This window comes from Cyprinodon tularosa, unplaced genomic scaffold, assembly GCF_016077235.1.
Source record: "Cyprinodon tularosa strain WSP-4 unplaced genomic scaffold, ASM1607723v1 ctg141, whole genome shotgun sequence".
Lineage (NCBI taxonomy): Eukaryota > Metazoa > Chordata > Actinopteri > Cyprinodontiformes > Cyprinodontidae > Cyprinodon > Cyprinodon tularosa.
Window position 1 is genome coordinate 260227 of NW_024038232.1, and position 17399 is coordinate 277625.

At 37.0% G+C, this 17399-nt stretch overlaps 2 protein-coding genes across 2 annotated transcripts; one reads left to right on the plus strand and one right to left on the minus strand.

The window, feature by feature from the left end:
• Positions 1-6243: 6243 nt before the first annotated feature.
• Positions 6244-8826, minus strand: LOC119779017 (adenosine receptor A1). Its single transcript, XM_038278520.1, has 2 exons — positions 8224-8826; positions 6244-7448 (listed from the first exon to the last, which is right to left on the minus strand). Exons 1-2 carry the CDS (start codon positions 8574-8576, stop codon positions 6815-6817), a joined length of 987 nt encoding a protein of 328 aa, XP_038134448.1. The 5' UTR covers positions 8577-8826; the 3' UTR covers positions 6244-6814.
• A 7134-nt stretch (positions 8827-15960) lies between these two features.
• LOC119778972 (adenosine receptor A1-like) lies at positions 15961-17178 on the plus strand. The gene is made up of 2 exons (XM_038278433.1): positions 15961-16321; positions 16469-17178. Exons 1-2 carry the CDS (start codon positions 15975-15977, stop codon positions 17109-17111), a joined length of 990 nt encoding a protein of 329 aa, XP_038134361.1. The 5' UTR covers positions 15961-15974; the 3' UTR covers positions 17112-17178.
• The last annotated feature ends 221 nt before the right edge of the window (positions 17179-17399 follow it).

Genomic DNA, 17399 nt, shown 5'->3' on the forward strand with positions numbered 1-17399 from the left:
CAAAGCAGAACTATTGCAGAGACTATGGGTTTAGAGTTGGTATAAATCAGCTTAATGCTCTTTAGGTAATTGATTCAAATGGTCCACCGCATTTCACCTCTCTGCAGAAACTTTTAATATATGGCCTGAGGAAGCTGAATTAGCTTAACAGAGTCCAATGTTTTCTTATAAAGGCTTGGCACTAAATTGCTTGTCTTTGTCAGGGTTTTGTTCGATGTAAATGAGTTTATTCACTTCGACTTCTGGGGTGGCAATTTAATTTATGTCTATATTAAGTCAATTTTTTTTTCAAAATAGAGCATTCGAAAATAGAACACAAAAGCATTGGAGTTATTATATTATTTTATCTATTAAATAAAAAAAAAAATTTTTTAAATCCATCTAGGATCTTTGTCCCTATTAATTTGGTGACCAGAAAAGCTAGAGTTAGATTCTTGTAACTTTAAATGATGAAAGGTTTATTACATACTGACATTACGACAAAACAAAGAGAGTATTTTATTATTGCTGAATAAAGGGGGGCTGCAGCTAATTCCCCTAAAGTCACAAAAAACTCTACACAACTGAAAGCAACAAACTTTTTATGTGCAAATCATAATAGAAAATGTGTTCTTTGAAATACTTTGTTTAACAATTTTATAAGATACTGTTAGATCTTCACTCTTTCCTGATGATGTGATAGTCAGGATCAGCAGCTAATAAGAAGGAGCTTTTTAAAAATATAATGATTAGTTCTTGGATGCTTGGGATACTTGAGTGTTTAAGAAGACAAAACAAATCAATAGTCAAAGAAAAGACTATAAACACTAATGCATTTTCTAATGGAGTCTTTTTTATTTGAGGAGCTCCTAACAAATTTCCCCCTTGGCCTCTAATAGCAGCAACACAAGCATTTGTAATAACTGTGGAGGAAGTTTAGCTCACTGATCTTTGCAGAAGTGTTTTAATTCAGCCGCATTTCAGTTTTTTTTAATCATGAATGGTATTTTCAGGGTTACACCACAGGCAATTAACTATTAATAATTAACTAGATATCTCCAAAAACTTAAGTTTGTTTCATCTTCAGCTCATCAACAGGTGCTTGAATATTTTCCTTCAGGAGTTTTTTGGTAAACACCACAATTTATAGTTCCATTTATCAGAGCAAGTCTTCCAGGTTCTTAAGCAGCAAAATAGCCCAGACCATCAAACTACCACCACCATATTTTGTCCTAGGTATGATGTTTTTGTTTCAGTTTTTTTTTTATTCTATGTTACTTTCACACCAGATGTAATCGACCACACACTTTCCAAATAGTTTCCAACACTTGTCCTGTTACTCGACAGAATACTCTCCTTAAGATCTTGGGGATTATTAAGGATGTTTTTCTGGAAAATTGTAGAAAAGTGTTAGTGTTCTTTTTGCTGAGTATTGGTTTGAGTCTCTACCATGCAGACCATTTTTTCCCCAGTCTCTTTCTTATAATGACTGGATGAACACTGAGCATAACTGAAGGAAGTGGGGCCTGAAGCTCTTTGGATGTTGTTATGGGGTCTTTGTGACCTCTTTGATAAATCGTCACTTTGTTCTTGGGGTAATTTTGGTCAGCCAGACCACCTCTAGGCAGAAATGTTCACCCTTTAGTAAGTACAGATACTTAGTTAATAACAACAGGACTTAAAAGCTGTAACAAAGACAATCCCCATCATTTCCACCCTCATTAGATTTTAAATGTATGTGTTAGTTATGTTTAAAGTTCTTCATTAACTATATTTGTAACTTTATGCCGTGTATACCAGAACTCTAAAGGCATTCAGCTGCTAATGAAGGACTTCTGTTAACTTCAATGTAAATGAATTTAGAGCAAAGCTAGATAGAGTCAGTATTGTTGATGTTCTCTCTACCTATGCATAGAATTGATTTGTCCTTAATAGTATAAAAAAGATAATTTGCATCAATTAAGTCAAAGACTACTAAAGTATAATTTGTATTTATACTTTAGTACAATGTATGACTTGTACTCTTTTACATTTACATTAATAAAGTGGTTCAATTACTATGTTTACTTTAAACGGATATTTCTTTTGATAGAGATATAAGCATGATGCCTAGATTTGAGTGTACTTGTGTCATGATCTTGCACTGGAAAAATCTAGATAAGTAATTTTTTCTTAGAATAAGTGCATTTGACATTTTGCCAATGGAACAAAACAATTTACACTTAAAATAAGAAAACCCAATTGCATTGTCTCATTTCATGTACATATTATCTAATTATCTTATTTTAAGAGTATAATTTACCTACCTACAAATTAGGGATAAATACACTTAATTTAGGAAATTTTAACTTATTCCTAGATTGACCAGTGTGGCACTGGTGACTGGCTTAATTACTCATTTCATTCACCTGTCCAATTCTGCCAGTGTGGCTCATTACCTCTCACCTGATCCACCTGCTCCTGCCTCTTTTTAAGCTGCTTGCATCCAGCCATCAGGGCCTGATTATTCTTGTTCTTTCTAGCCAGTGGTGAGAGTGTTTTAAGAGTATCTTGATGTTTCTGATTTCCTGATCCTGACCTGTTCTGCCTCTCAACCTGAGCCTGCCTGTTCTCATCTCATCTGTTTGTCTGACCTGGCTTCGGACTCCTGGACCTCTGAGCCTGCCTGGTCCTGTTCTGATCTGTTTGCCTGACCTGACTTTGGAGTCCTGCATGTTCTCCGGGGCTTCAGCATCTGTGACACTCTGGTTGGCATCTGCTACATCTTGTGGGCAGCCTACCGGTTTGATCCTACCTCATTCTCTGGCTATGGACTGAACTTGTAAACCAGGTTAGTGACTCATGTTCAGAATCTTCCTCTGTTAGATTAATGTGGTCTCTGACCTGTTTTTCTCCAGTTTTCTGCCTTTGACGTCACAGAACTGTTTATTTTAATAAATGCTTTTTCACTAATCCAACTTTCTGTCTTCCCTGAATACTGAGTCCTTCTGTTCTGAGTCATGACAACTTAGCTTTGTCAGAAAATCCCTATTGAAGTGATGTCTTGAAATGGAGCATGTGCAACTTTAATTCAAAGTGAACCAAATGTGATCAAATATATTTAAGTTGTGTTTTTACTTGGGTCCCTTATTCACACAGGGCCATTCTGCTTTAGATTTTTTTTTCTTTTTCTTAATTATGAAAACCTTCATTTAAAAACGGTCTTTAACCTATTTTTAAATTGATATGACTTCTGAAACACTAAAATTGGACAAAAATTGAAACATCAGGAATGGGAAAAATATTTTTACACACCAGTATGGCATTAAAAAGGACAATGATTTGAGGTATTTTAGTAAATTGGCATTTATCCCAGTTTTGTATTTGAAAATAAAAGGCACTATGATAAAAGGCAATGAATAAAATGTTGCAAACATTTGTAAGCTGAGCAACTGTTTAAAGGGAAGTTCAATTGAATTTTTTATATTTACTGTTGAAAGAGTGATTGTCCATGCAACCCCCAACTGCAAAAAGGTCTGTTGCCTTCCACTGATCTTGACCCCAAATGACGTTATATTCTCTGCAGCTTCTTTTAATTTTTGTTACAGCTTTCGTATATATAGTTGTGCTTGAAAGTTTACAAAGCCTTCCATTAAAGTGTGACAAAAATCGGCTGCCAGTAAAATAAGTTGAAATTCACAAAATAAATAGTAAGTAAAAACAAAAAAAAGGAAATCAGAGCACTGATTTGGAATATATAGGTATACAAATAATGATTTAGAAAACTTTTATTTACTATTACTTTTTCAGTTTATTTATTATTGGAATTACTGCAGTGAATTTATCATTTTCTTTAATGAGAGGGTGTGTAAACGTTCAAACAAAACTATATATGTTATTAGTTTTTAAAAAAACAATTCAAATAATATGATTCTTTACAACATCCAGAAGGGTACTGACCCCAGCTATGTTACGTCAGAGGTCCAAAACTGTGATTAAAGGTTTTTCATTTTTTATTGTAAAGATTTATTATTCTGTTATTTGCACAGATACCCGGGTCAGCTTAGCAAGTAGCTTATCAGAGGAATATTTTTAATTTACTGAGTTAAATTTAATTAAATTTAATTAAATACATGTTTTGCAATAGATGTATAGATAAATACCCTGTGAATTAACCCTGTATAACCCTGCTCTTCTACTTCACCATTCTGCTTCATTTTACCTGTGCAATTTTCTTATATTTTTTTTTACTATGCTTACTTTATTAAGAATTCTTTCCACGCTACCAATTATGAGTAACTGCACCGAATGAGGAACAAATGCTTTTTTTTGGCAGAAATCCACCAGGCATAGACACAGAGTTATAGTTTATGTTAAAATAAGACATTTTTTTTTGTAACCAAGTGTTTTGCTCTAATGTTTTCACCCTCATGCTGAACCATACATGTTGTCTCTAGAAATTCTTCACCCATTTCTAACATAGATATATTAATTGGTTTCATTGTTGTTGTTTTTTTGTCAAATACATTTGATAATCAAAGTGTTTATTCTCCCTTGGTTTGTTGTTTTGTTTAAAATACATTTTATTTTTCATTGTAATTTTCGTTCTAGTGTCTGAGATACAAGAATATGCATGTCTCTTTATGTTTTTGTCTGTCCGATTACATTTCTTTTAAAAAATAAATCAGATGCTATCATCATTGCTTGAGTCATCTTTCTTACTAAATATATTTTTACTGTAACTTGAGTAATTTTTATTTGGGGGAAAAAGGTTTTGATTAAGTCCTACTCTTACCTAAGTACACTTTTTAAGAGCTGATCCATCTCTAGTTTGTATTGTCAAATAATTCTAGTAACATATCGTTCCATTTTTTTAATCTATGTTGGGGGGGGGGTATACATAAAAATATTGTAAGAAAAAAAAAATCTATCATTAAAAATTTTAATTTTGAAAACGATATACACTATATTGCCAAAAGTATTTGCTCACCCATCCAAATTATTGGAATCAGGTGTTCCAATCACTTCCATGGCCACAGGTGTATAAATTCAAGCACCTAGGCATGCAGACTGTTTTTACAAACATTTGTGAAAGAATGGGTCGCTCTCAGGAGCTCAGTGAATTCCAGCGTGGAACTGTGATAGGATGCCACCTGTGCAACAAATCCAGTCGTGAAATTTCCTCGCTCCTAAATATTCCACAGTCAACTGTCAGCTGTATTATAAGAAAATGGAAGTGTTTGGGAACGACAGCAACTCAGCCACGAAGTGGTAGGCCACGTAAACTGACGGAGCGGGGTCAGCGGATGCTGACGCGCATAGTGCGAAGAGGTCGCCAACTTTCTGCAGAGTCAATCACTACAGACCTCCAAACTTCATGTGGCCTTCAGATTAGCTCAAGAACAGTGCGCAGAGAGCTTCATGGAATGGGTTTCCATGGTCGAGCAGCTGCATCCAAGCCATACATCACCAAGTGCAATGCAAAGCGTCGGATGCGGTGGTGTAAAGCACGCCGCCACTGGACTCTAGAGCAGTGGAGACGCGTTCTCTGGAGTGACGAATCGCGCTTCTCCATCTGGCAATCTGATGGACGGGTCTGGGTTTGGCGGTTGCCAGGAGAACGGTACTTGTCTGACTGCATTGTGCCAAGTGTAAAGTTTGTTGGAGGGGGGATTATGGTGTGGGGTTGTTTTTCAGGAGCTGGGCTTGGCCCCTTAGTTCCAGTGAAAGGAACTCTGAATGCTTCAGCATACCAAGGCATTTTGGACAATTCCATGCTCCCAACTTTGTGGGAACAGTTTGGAGCTGGCCCCTTCCTCTTCCAACATGACTGTGCACCAGTGCACAAAGCAAGGTCCATAAAGACATGGATGACAGAGTCTGGTGTGGATGAACTTGACTGGCCTGCACAGAGTCCTGACCTCAACCCGATAGAACACCTTTGGGATGAATTAGAGCGGAGACTGAGAGCCAGGCCTTCTCGTCCAACATCAGTGTGCGACCTCACAAATGCGCTTCTGGAAGAATGGTCAAAAATTCCCATAAACACACTCCTAAACCTTGTGGACAGCCTTCCCAGAAGAGTTGAAGCTGTTCTAGCTGCAAAGGGTGGACCGACGTCATATTGAACCCTATGGATTAGGAACGGGATGTCACTTAAGCTCATATGTGAGTCAAGGCAGGTGAGCAAATACTTTTGGCAATATAGTGTATGTTAACAAATCCAAAAAAAACACAATATATGCTGCATTCAGATTCAAGACTTGGAAAAAATGTTTTACAATTTTATAAAATATTTCACATTATATGGAACAAGGCATTAAAAAGAAAATGACATACACATAAAAAAAAAAGATGCAAATACTTTCTCACTCAGTTCTTCACTTTTGTGGCTCATTTAATAATTTGAATTACATTTCCTGTGTTGAAGCAGCACTGTTTAGAAGAGGTTTTTTGAAATAAAGATGATTTCCATAAAGACATTTTTATATATTTCTAGTCTTGTCATTGTCCCTTAAAAAATTATTTCAATACATACATAACACTGATTTATTCATTGATTTAAATATGTTTTTCTTGTCAAACAAAGTAGATGTTAGCTGATTTTGTAAGTAAAAAAAATATATAGGGGCTTAACTTTACCCAAAACAATGTATCAACATCATTTTAAACTTGATGTGTGTGCTGCTTTCAAAATTGCCCCCTCATACTGCCACAGTAAAGCTGTGTTAGCATAGTTTGGTAGGCTAGACCCTTCCAAAGGGTTAGAAAAAAAAACCCAACAGCCGTTGCATTAATTTTTGCTTTTCCAGACGTTTCTGGTGGTTTTTGTGTAGCAAGTAACAGTCTTCAAATGCTATAGATTTACAGTCATTTTATCATTTGCTTCTATAGTGCTGCTAGGGTATGTAGTGGCCATTGTATCCTTACATAACATGCAGCGGCGAGTTATTAGGATTAGTGTTTGACGAAACCGCTTCATTCTGAATGCATAAACCATTGGGTTTAGTGCAGAGTTTACATGAGACATAAAAATTCCTATATACACAGCAAACTTTGGTATTTCATAGTAGGGACAAAAGAAATCAATGCAGTTAATAATGTGTATTGGCATCCAGCACATGATAAAAAGAAAAACCACCAGGGCCAGTGACTTGGCAAGCTTTAGCTCCTTTCTGTAGTATCGTTCTCTATCACAAGTAGCTTCTGCACGGCGGTTTAGCTGCTGCCGGATGACTCGGAAGATCTCCCCGTACAAGATGATCATCAAGCTCAGTGGCACCACCACACAGACGAAGAAGTTAAAGTACACCATGTAGTCCATCCGGATAACAGTTTTAAATTTACAAACTATCTCACTGGAGTTGCTGAGGTTCCTGCTGCTTTGGTTGTTCCAGCCAACCAATGGAACCAATCCACTAAGGAAGGACAGGATCCAGCACATGCAAACCGCCATGTACGCCCTTCCCTGGGTCACTATGTCGTTGTACCTGTGCAACACAATGAGAAAACAAATAAGAGTTCTCTCCAATCACGTAAATGTACTCACAAACAACTGTAATGGCATTTCATTGAATCTGTGCCAGTCTGCTTTTTTTCTCAGAGGCATTTTTCTTAAGTGTCAGCTTTCGACTTCAGGATTCAGCTGATAAAAAAAACATCAGTAGAGACACCTGCCAGCTACATAAAGAAACAAACTATCAGTAATTAAGACAGACAGGAAAATTTCAATTTACTTAAAAGGTTTGGTGTCCAGCAGCCTGATTTGCATAAAAACTCACTACTAAGATTACACAGACGATCAGTCTTTCATTTTGTCTTTCTGTTACTGAAAACAAATTTAGATATCTGTAAACATATAAAAATAACCCTCATCAAAGTCTAAATCAAATTGTCAGGTAGAGAGCTTCAGGGCTTCAGTCTTTTTTTTATTATTTGTAACTTTCAGTGACTAATTATCAGATTAATTTATTGAGGGATCTGAATTATTTACCACTTTAATGCAATAGCCACTCCAGTCTTTCAAAGTTTATATTTAGAAGCCTGACTGAGGTAGAGAAAACATTGACATTATGTCTTGTTCTCCATCTGTAATGTTTGGTTATTCCTTTTGAAAGCACTTATTTTTAGAGTTCTTGGAAGCCTGCATCACTGCATGAGTAATCAATGAGTCTTTTGCATTTGTTTTATTTTTCAATACAAGGGAAAATAAATGACTCTTGGAAGTTTGAAGTGCAGATCTGTGAAATCAAAACAGTTTCTTACCTTGTAGGAATTTTTATGCGCAGATATCTGTCTATGGCTATGGCCAGGAGTGACAGGATAGAGCTCTGGGTGATGATCAGCACCAGGCTTGAGAGGATAAGGCAGGTGTAGAACTGGGTACTGAATCCCAGACTAATAACAATGGCCAGAGGGATAACCAAACTTCCAACAGCTATGTCAGCCACAGCCAGAGACACAATAAAGCTGAAGGTGGTGTCCCGGAGAGCCCGATTCACATAAACTGCAAGCACAACAAGTACATTTCCTAGGACAGAGGCCACAGCAATGGCTACCTCAATGGAGATGTACACCACATCCATATGCTCCTGTTTCTCAACACCTGGTGAGGACATTTTTTTTAGCTTCAGGTATCTGTTTTATCTTGATCAGGTTGTAAAAGAAGGTAAATAAGTTGCAGAAGCTTCTTCTGTCCCCTTTGTGTTATCCCTCAGCAAAAACATCTTCCAGTAGACTGGTTGTTCAGCTAGGAAATAACTTTTCTCTTGCCGTATTAAGTGCCCGTAAAGACACCCTTAACGATCACTCTTCTGCATCAATTTCGAAATCTAGTGAGGGACTCAGTAGTACTGCATCACCACTCCTCTCTACTCTCTCACTCCCTCTTATTCACTTTGTATGAAGGAGTCATAAAATCAAGGGGAGGGACTCTGTTTTCTGCAGCACTCTGCAGCATTAGTTTTGCTTGCATTAAGTGTGTATGTGTGCGCCCTGCGTGTGAGTGTGGAGTTTTTCAGAGGAAATGAGCATATCAGATCTGGGAGTGTACAGTTAAGCTGTGAAGATGGATAAGCATTATCAGTGATTTGGTCTAATGATAAAGTTATTAACATCACAACAAAAATGGGAAACATGTTTGAACTGCAATTTCACATTTAGTTCTTACTCTGGATCTCATATTCTGATGCAAACCACTTTTTTTTGTGTGGCCATGAATCCCTTCTCAGGGATCAGTTGTAGCGTTTGTTAGTATCTCCTCTTATCTGTTAAATGCTGAGAAGTCAATGAGAATTTTTCACACAAGACTGATGGTGCATAGAGAATACAGAAACTTATCTAGAATTGGGGGTGGGGGGGGGGGGGGGGGGGCTGTTCTGTCTCTCTTTTTTTTGTTATTATCTCCATAATAGGTCTGTTCTGTTGTTCACTTAAGCTACGACTCCTGCAAATGCATGTCATGATCTGGCCTGTTTGCTCCTCCTTAATTAGTAATTCCTTTCACCTGTCGTTTTCGCTCCCCGCCTCAATTATAATTTATTCCTCTCACCAGTTTCTTCTTGGTTTTATTCAGTTCAGCCTGAGCATTCAGTGCCAGATCATTACTTGTCTATCTGTTAGTCTGTCTGTTCAGTTTTATTTTATGGTTCATGTCCTGGATCCTAGCAGCCAGTGGAAAGAGGGTTTTAGTGTTTGTCTCGTCTCCTGATCGTCCACTGTTCCTCCCCTGTGGAGTCCTCTGGGTTTTGGCTCATTATGTGGGGAGGTTCAGTTTTTATCCAGTAAGCCTGGCTCCAGGGAGGAGACCAGTCCTGCTTCAAGTTCCGGTTCTACGTCCTGTCTCGGCTACCCTCTTCCACTGAGCCTGCCTGTCTGCACCTGATCCTGTCTGCTCCAGTGTGTGACCACCTGGTCATGGTTCTGGTCCCAGTCAGACTCTGAACCCTCCTGTCCCAGAGCTCTGTTAAAGCCTGGAAGCCTGGATCCTGCTACCTGTTCTGTTCCTGCCTGATCTGCAACCTGTTCTGTCTGTTCCTGCCTGATCTGCATCCCTGATCAGGATCAGCTTCCCCCAACTCCTCCGGAGCTGTGCACTGGGGACACTCTGGGTGACGCGAGCTGCGTCAGCTGTCAGCCCATCGGCTGGATTGCACCCCTCAAGGGGTATGGACTGAACTGCTAAACCAGGTAAGTGACTCACTGAGAACATCATCTTCAGTAAGATGATCATGGTCACTTACCTGTGTTTCCTCCCTAGAGTGTCTGAGATTGGGCGGTGCCCCGCCCCCCCGCCTGCAGTGTCCGCGAGCCACAGCTCCACTTTTGTTTTGTCTGTTTATTTAATAAACGTTTTGAACTTTCCTACTGACTGTCTCTCCTTGAATACTGGGTCCATCTGTCCTCACCTCGGTTCATGACAATGCATTCAGAATTTGCTGCCACATTAACAAATCATTTGGCACTCCTAATACAGATACAAGCAAAAGCAATGTCATTTTTAGGCTCTTAGATAGTGACAGAAATATTTCTTTGTGTATGTAATTGGTAAGACATTCCTCAATTTTCGAGTTTCGAATTTGGAAATTAAGCTGCCAGCAGATGGGACACAGAGATGTTTGACTAAGTAAACACTATCAGGATGACTAAGACAAGACTTAGACAAACTTTATTGTCATTTTGTATGCACAGAGTGTATACAAAACAAACTTTAGTTTTGTACAGCTCTCATGAGCTTCCCATTTTATTAAAGTACAGCAGTGATCAGACATAAACACTGGAAGAAAAATTATAGTGTAGAAAAACGCAAATTCTTGCAATTTTTTGACTGGTCTTAAGATTTTGATCAGGAGTGTATATGTAAAGTAAAACTTGAGTTCGTCCCTCTTTATCATTGGGTTCAACAGAATTTACTGGTTTTCTTGTATCTTTGTTTCCCTTTTTTCAAACGCTTCATATTTTTGATAATCAAATTCTATAATTTCCAAAAAAACATCTGAGACAGATGTGTGTTTTCCATGAAAGCAATAATGCAGATAAATGTTTGCTTGTTTTAAGTAATAGATCAAAATGTGGCAATAATAAAAAAAATAAAGAAATGCTATTTTATGTTTTGCAGGGACATTATGAGCCATTATATTGCATTTTGTCTAAGATGGCAGCATCCAGCTGTGCTCTGATCACTGATGCTGTTTTTAGTTTACATTGCAAAATGCACCCACAGGTGACATTCAAAGGAAGTTATGTTTTGTATCATTATCATTATTACTATCTTGTTTTTAATACAAAAAACTAACCGGTTTCAATACCTTAGGCTGGACAAAATGAGACCAATACCAAGGCAAAAAGATTTAAAGACAGTGCGTAAGCCCTATACAGGGAAAAACCGGAGACCAAGACCAAGATGGTTCTCAGGACCCCATCCCTGCTGTAAATACATCCATGTGATTACGTAGATCTATAGTAAACAAAGGAACTGGGTAACTGAGTAATTCTTCATCTACATGTAGATAAATTACGACATCAGTAGATTCAAATACTGAAACAATTATAAAAAACACAAAATACACTATACTGCAGAATGGATCAAACATTGTGATTTATCAGCATCTTATAATTGTGGTATTTGTTGTTTTTTATCTCTTATTTGTTTACTTTGCAGCTTGCTTAGTTGTAAACAAACATTCATGGATAAAAATTAGTAGAACCCCCTTCACTCAAATAAAATAGTTGTGTAACCAAGTATTAATTCCTGTGTGTTTCATGTGACTGTTTTTTACAGTTCAGTGCCCTAAGCTACTGATGTCAGAAAATAAATGATTTGGGTTATTATTTAAAGAAACAATGAAAAATAGCTAAGTAGCACCCCCTAAAGCCGAACTTTATAGAGCAGCTTAGATCTGGCTAGTTGTACCAGATATTAGATTAGATTAGATTCAACTTTATTGTCATTACACAGGTACAGGCACAAGGCAACAAAATGCAGTTTAGGTCTAACCAGAAGTGCAATAGCAGCAAGTGCAGGATAAATAATGGTTCCATAAATACAGGACATGGGTTTCTACTGAATGAGTATAGAGATGAATACCATTATAAGCAGAATCTTACTAATAGATTAATATGATATATAGATAACTAGTGTTATGAACTAAATTTACAACTGGATATGTACCAAATATAATATACAGGTGGATATTACTATAAAAAGGGTTTTTACAGTTATAACAATAGCATATATACAGATGGGTTTTACTATAAATGAATAAATAAAGTGAAAAATGAAAAAAATAAACGAAAAAATAAATTAGAATCATTAACACAGAGTTACAGAGTTACAGTGTATTGGTGAATGAAGGAGAACAAAACAAACAGTAGTGTCCTTAAGTCAAAAGGCTGGTCTAGTCTATCCAGTACAACAAGTTTAAAACATATTCAAATATATTATAGATCAGTGGCTTCATCCTTCAATGTCTACCAAGTCCTCTGAAGGTGGCAGTGGGCCAAATATGGATTTCCTTCTTGGTGCCAGTTGATGGGAGACAGCGCTCACTGCTGTTTAGTTCTGTATACTACCCACAAGTCAAGCTGAATTTCAAACTCACAGCAGCAGTTTCAAGTAGTTATATTCATTGATTTGTAGTTGTGTTAAAGAAAAAATAATAATAATAAAAGAATTGGGAAGATTGTAATACATCAACATTTGTCTCAGATTAACTGGACCAAAATTGAAAGTGCAAGAGATATTTTATGTTTTAGCACAATTTGTTTACTTCAGTGGTGGCTCCTCTTTGAAACAGGGGAGGCTCAATGGTGGCCATTAAATCCAACCATCATGTATTGCATTAAAGGTATTGTGGAGGATTTTTTAAAGGGCCTGACCTCTTCACTCTAAAAAAAGATGCGCATGCAAGAACACGCACAAGCCCATTTCTCCTCATGCACGTCCTGTTTAAAATGTGCTGTTTTCATAGCTCATACAAGCTTACTGTGTCCACATACAGCGGTGACTATATAGTGGACTTTATAGCAAACTCAGTTAGCTTACCGTTCAGATGGATGATCACTGCTTTTTGATCCCCGTTGGTCAAGTAACTTTGACCAATGGGGATCTTTGCGCAAAGCAATCTGGGATATATTTGCCACTTCTGAGGGCTTTCTTTTCTTCTCATAAACTTCGTAGACAGATTTTCTCTTATGACCCTGGGTCATTTTCAAAGAACCACTGTGAGAAAAAGCTTCAATAACTGTCTGAAACTGTGGTTCACTACACATATGTGGCTGAAAGTGCTCATGCACAGAAAAAGATAGCTAACGAGACAAGCACGTAGAAAGGCCTTACCTAAACATGACACCAGACTGCTTGACAATTAGGAGGACCACTTATTTAGATGATGCACCTGCAAATAAAAGATTGTCCTCTATACCTTTAGCAACTGTTGAAATACTTAAAACACATAAATACAAAGGGTCAATATAGCTGTTGTATAGCTCTGAAATAATAAACTTCAGAAACCCCAGCAAGAGTTTAGCACAAGATTACTGTTCTGACTGAATGATCACTCATGTGGAAAACCTCCTCGCTATGTGGTCACTGATTTTTAAAAATCCTTAAGTATGTTTGCCAATCAGCATTGAGCAGCCAGCTTCAGGTGGTACTTATTTGGCTGTGTTATCCAATCAGGGCTCTACTTTTTTGTGACAGGCAGCATCCTGCTGCTCCAAATTGGAGGTAAGATTGCAGGCTCAACAGCTGATTAATGCACAAGATACTAATAAAATCAGGCTAATATTTAATTGTGTAAAGACTACATTTATGAAGTTTGACTATGCATTTTTTACCAATAATTTTATGAAATTTACAGGGGAGTTTTAACCTCCCTAGTTTTCAATGAGAAATCACCATTGGTGTACCTGTACTTTAGAATTTGAAGAGGTGTAAAAAAAAATATATATTAAATAATATATTCAATTTGAAAGATAAAGAAAACTCTACAACTACAATGCATAAATAGAGGGTCCTGGGTTCGTCCCCTGGTCCGGGGTCTTACTCAATGCAGTTTGCATAATTCTCCCCTGCATATGTGGGTTCTCTGCGGGTACACCGGCTTCCTCCCACAGTCAGAAAATATGACTGATATGTTTATTGATTTCTCTAGATTCTCCTTGTGTGTGCATGGTTGTACATCTTTGGGCTTCTCTGTGTAACATTTCCTAGCAAATCAAAAGTACATCTTTGCTTATTAAGAGAAATTTGGTAGTAAAATTTACTCGAGTTTGTTAAATCAACTCTTCTTAGTGAGTAAAATCTACTTAGACTTTATTAAGTGAAATTTACAATCAAAATGTTGCTATGTGGAAAAAGTTTTCTAGCTTTTTCTAATGAAATTGTACTACAATTTTTTTTTCAGTTTAAAAAAAAATCTACAACGACAAAACCTAATTTATGTCTACAACTTTAAATTAACAGTTACAGTGCACACACACTTACAATTCAAAATGACCGTCCTATATCCAATCAAATTGCTTAAAACTACTCTTGATATACATTGTTTCAAAAGGATGTATATATCTTTTGTAGTTTTCTACATTTTATCAGACAAACCCCCCAAATTTCAACAAATGTTGCTATTTTTTTTCATTTGATGGACCAACCCAAACACAAGTTGTGTTGAACAGCAAAATAGGGAGGAAATTATGCATTATTTTTAAGAGTCAGCACATCAAACCACCTTTTAGAGCAATTACTGATGCTTATCTTTTGGTTTGTTTATATCAGCTTTTCAAATCTAGACACACATTATTACCATGTTGATTTTTGCAAAATGGTTCATGCTCAGTCAGACTCATTCTGTCTTTTTACTTTTACAAACTACATAATGCTTTGTTACTGATATTCTATAATAACTCTATGAATTGGATGCATATTTATATGTTTCAGTGTATAATTAGATGTAAAAACATAAATTTAGCATTTAGTTTAAAAACTAGACAATTTATGTGCTCCTTAAAAGTGAGTCCATTGTCCAAAAATGCCATTGGCCAGTAAAACTAATATAGATACCACTTTTCTGTGATATATCTCATTTGAAGGCTAAGGCTGTCTAGTTTCTGGAGATATGTGTACAGACTCTGTAGGTTTTACACAACCAGAGCTGTGTGACTTCAAACATGTAAGAACCTCCCCTCTTTCCCCTCAAATAAAAAACTGCAATTTTTAATATATTATATCTTTGTATGATTCATAGTTGACCTCTCCCACTTACTACAATTGTTTTTCATGTTGTGGACAACAACTGTGTAAACATTTCAGATCTGTAGTCATTAGCATTGTGTTTTGGCAGTTCAAATAAACACAATATAACAGCACCTATCTATCAAAAATGACTGCAGAATGTTTTGTATGCAAGTTGCCATCAACTTGTGCAAAATGCAGATGCACGAACTGTACCAACAATCTGATTAGATCAATTGATTGGTGGTAAGGAATTCAATTTGCAAATCCTCCTGTTATGAATTTGCTAATTTCATAATCAGCGTTATGGTCTGCATCGATGAGAGGGCGAAACACAAAATAAATATCTTGCAGTCTTTTAGGCATGCAATTTCCTTTTCAGATTGTTGGTAGATCAGCTCTTCTTGTGCTACCAAACTTGCATGTGTTTCTATACAGACAAACCACCTGAAGATCAGGCCCTTTTTCTGGGTAATGTGGTGTAGGTCTGCTTTATTGTGGTGACAAAAAAAACTGTCAGAGTTTAAGCTCTAAATTTGCCTGTCCATACATATTTCCAACTTCCTTAGAAAGTTTGGAACATAAGTCAACAGACTCAGCAGTAGAAATGATTTCAAGTATTTGATGTAGATGCTAAAAATTATGATTACATGTTAATAAAAAAAGGCTAAAGACAACAATTTGAAAAAAAAGAAGTGGTTGCAGCTAAGGACTTCCTCTAGGACTTCCTCTGAGGGCATTATCTAACAAATGCTTATGCTGAGCGTTGGAACCTCACTTCATCAACATGCAGTCAGAGAGCACCATGGATGTAGAACATGTTATTTATACTTCAGTTGAAGTTTTCATTGCATTGTGCTGCTGTTTGGGGAACATGACGGTTGTTTTGGCTCTGTGGAGAACCAGGAGTGTCCAGCAACCCACCTACTGCCTTATTGTGTCTCTGGCTGTGGCAGACTTTCTTGTCGGAGCCGTGGCTATACCTTTGGCTGTGCTGGTAGATGGCCGGGTTGAAACTGCATTCCACACTTGTCTTTTCATCAGCTGTGTGGTCATCCTCCTAACTCTTGTTTCAGTGCTTTGTCTCACAGCTATCGCTGTGGACCGTTACCTGCGCCTTGTTTTCCCTTTCTGGTAAGATCTTTTTTTTTTTTTAGTTAACTGTGCACATTTTATCACAGGGTATACCAAAATGTAATGCTGTAATGCTTTATTTGTTATCATTGTATTGATGTTATTTTTTACATCAAGTTACAGTTTCTGTTACATATATAATTCTAGGTATAAAAGGACTGTAACCTGGAGGTACTCTTACGCTGTGGCTGCTGCGAGCTGGCTTCTTGCTGTGCCGCTAAGCTTTACTCCCATGCTCGGATGGCATGGAAGTCCATCCAACTCTACAAAATGCATGTTTATAAATGTGATTACCCCAAGCTATCTGGTGTACTTCAACTTTTTCCTCTGCACCTTAACACCATTGCTGGTGATGACTGTATTGTACATCTATATTTTCTGTAGAATCCGAGAAAATCTCAAAGAGAAACCAGGCAACGGGGCCAAAAGCAAGTCACAACAATACCTAAAGAAAGAGAAACAACTAGCATCCTCACTGTCTTTGGTCTTGGCTCTGTTTGCACTGTCCTGGCTTCCCCTTCACATTGTGAACTGCATGATACTATTTGGAAAAGAAAAGCCAGGACCTAACAAAATATCAATCTATATTGGCATTGTTCTTTCTCATGCTAATTCGGCCATAAACCCAGTTGTGTATGCTTTCAAAATAAAGAAGATCAAGAGAGCATACCTAAATATGTGGCAACGCTATTTTTATTGTGAAAGAGAAAATCAAGGATCTCAGTCCAGCAGGAGTGATGAAATTACTTGCAACAATAACAGTGAAACCAATGACAATGAAGAGGCATAATCTGTGAACATGTTAATGGGTTTGTTTATAAACCAATGTTTTTATTATGCTAAACATAGTGTGTATAGAGGAACTACATAATGTAAATCAAACCTTTTTTATTAATGCTAATGATATTTGTGTATGAATCATGATATGTATAATATTTTTATAAACTTTTTGTTGGGTGATATTACATATAAACATTCAAACAACCTACCTTTAAAAAGTTTATTTTTTATTTTGCTATTCAAAACTTATGTTTCCTTGCTTAGTCTATTTTTTCACTGTATTAATGGCTTTCATGTG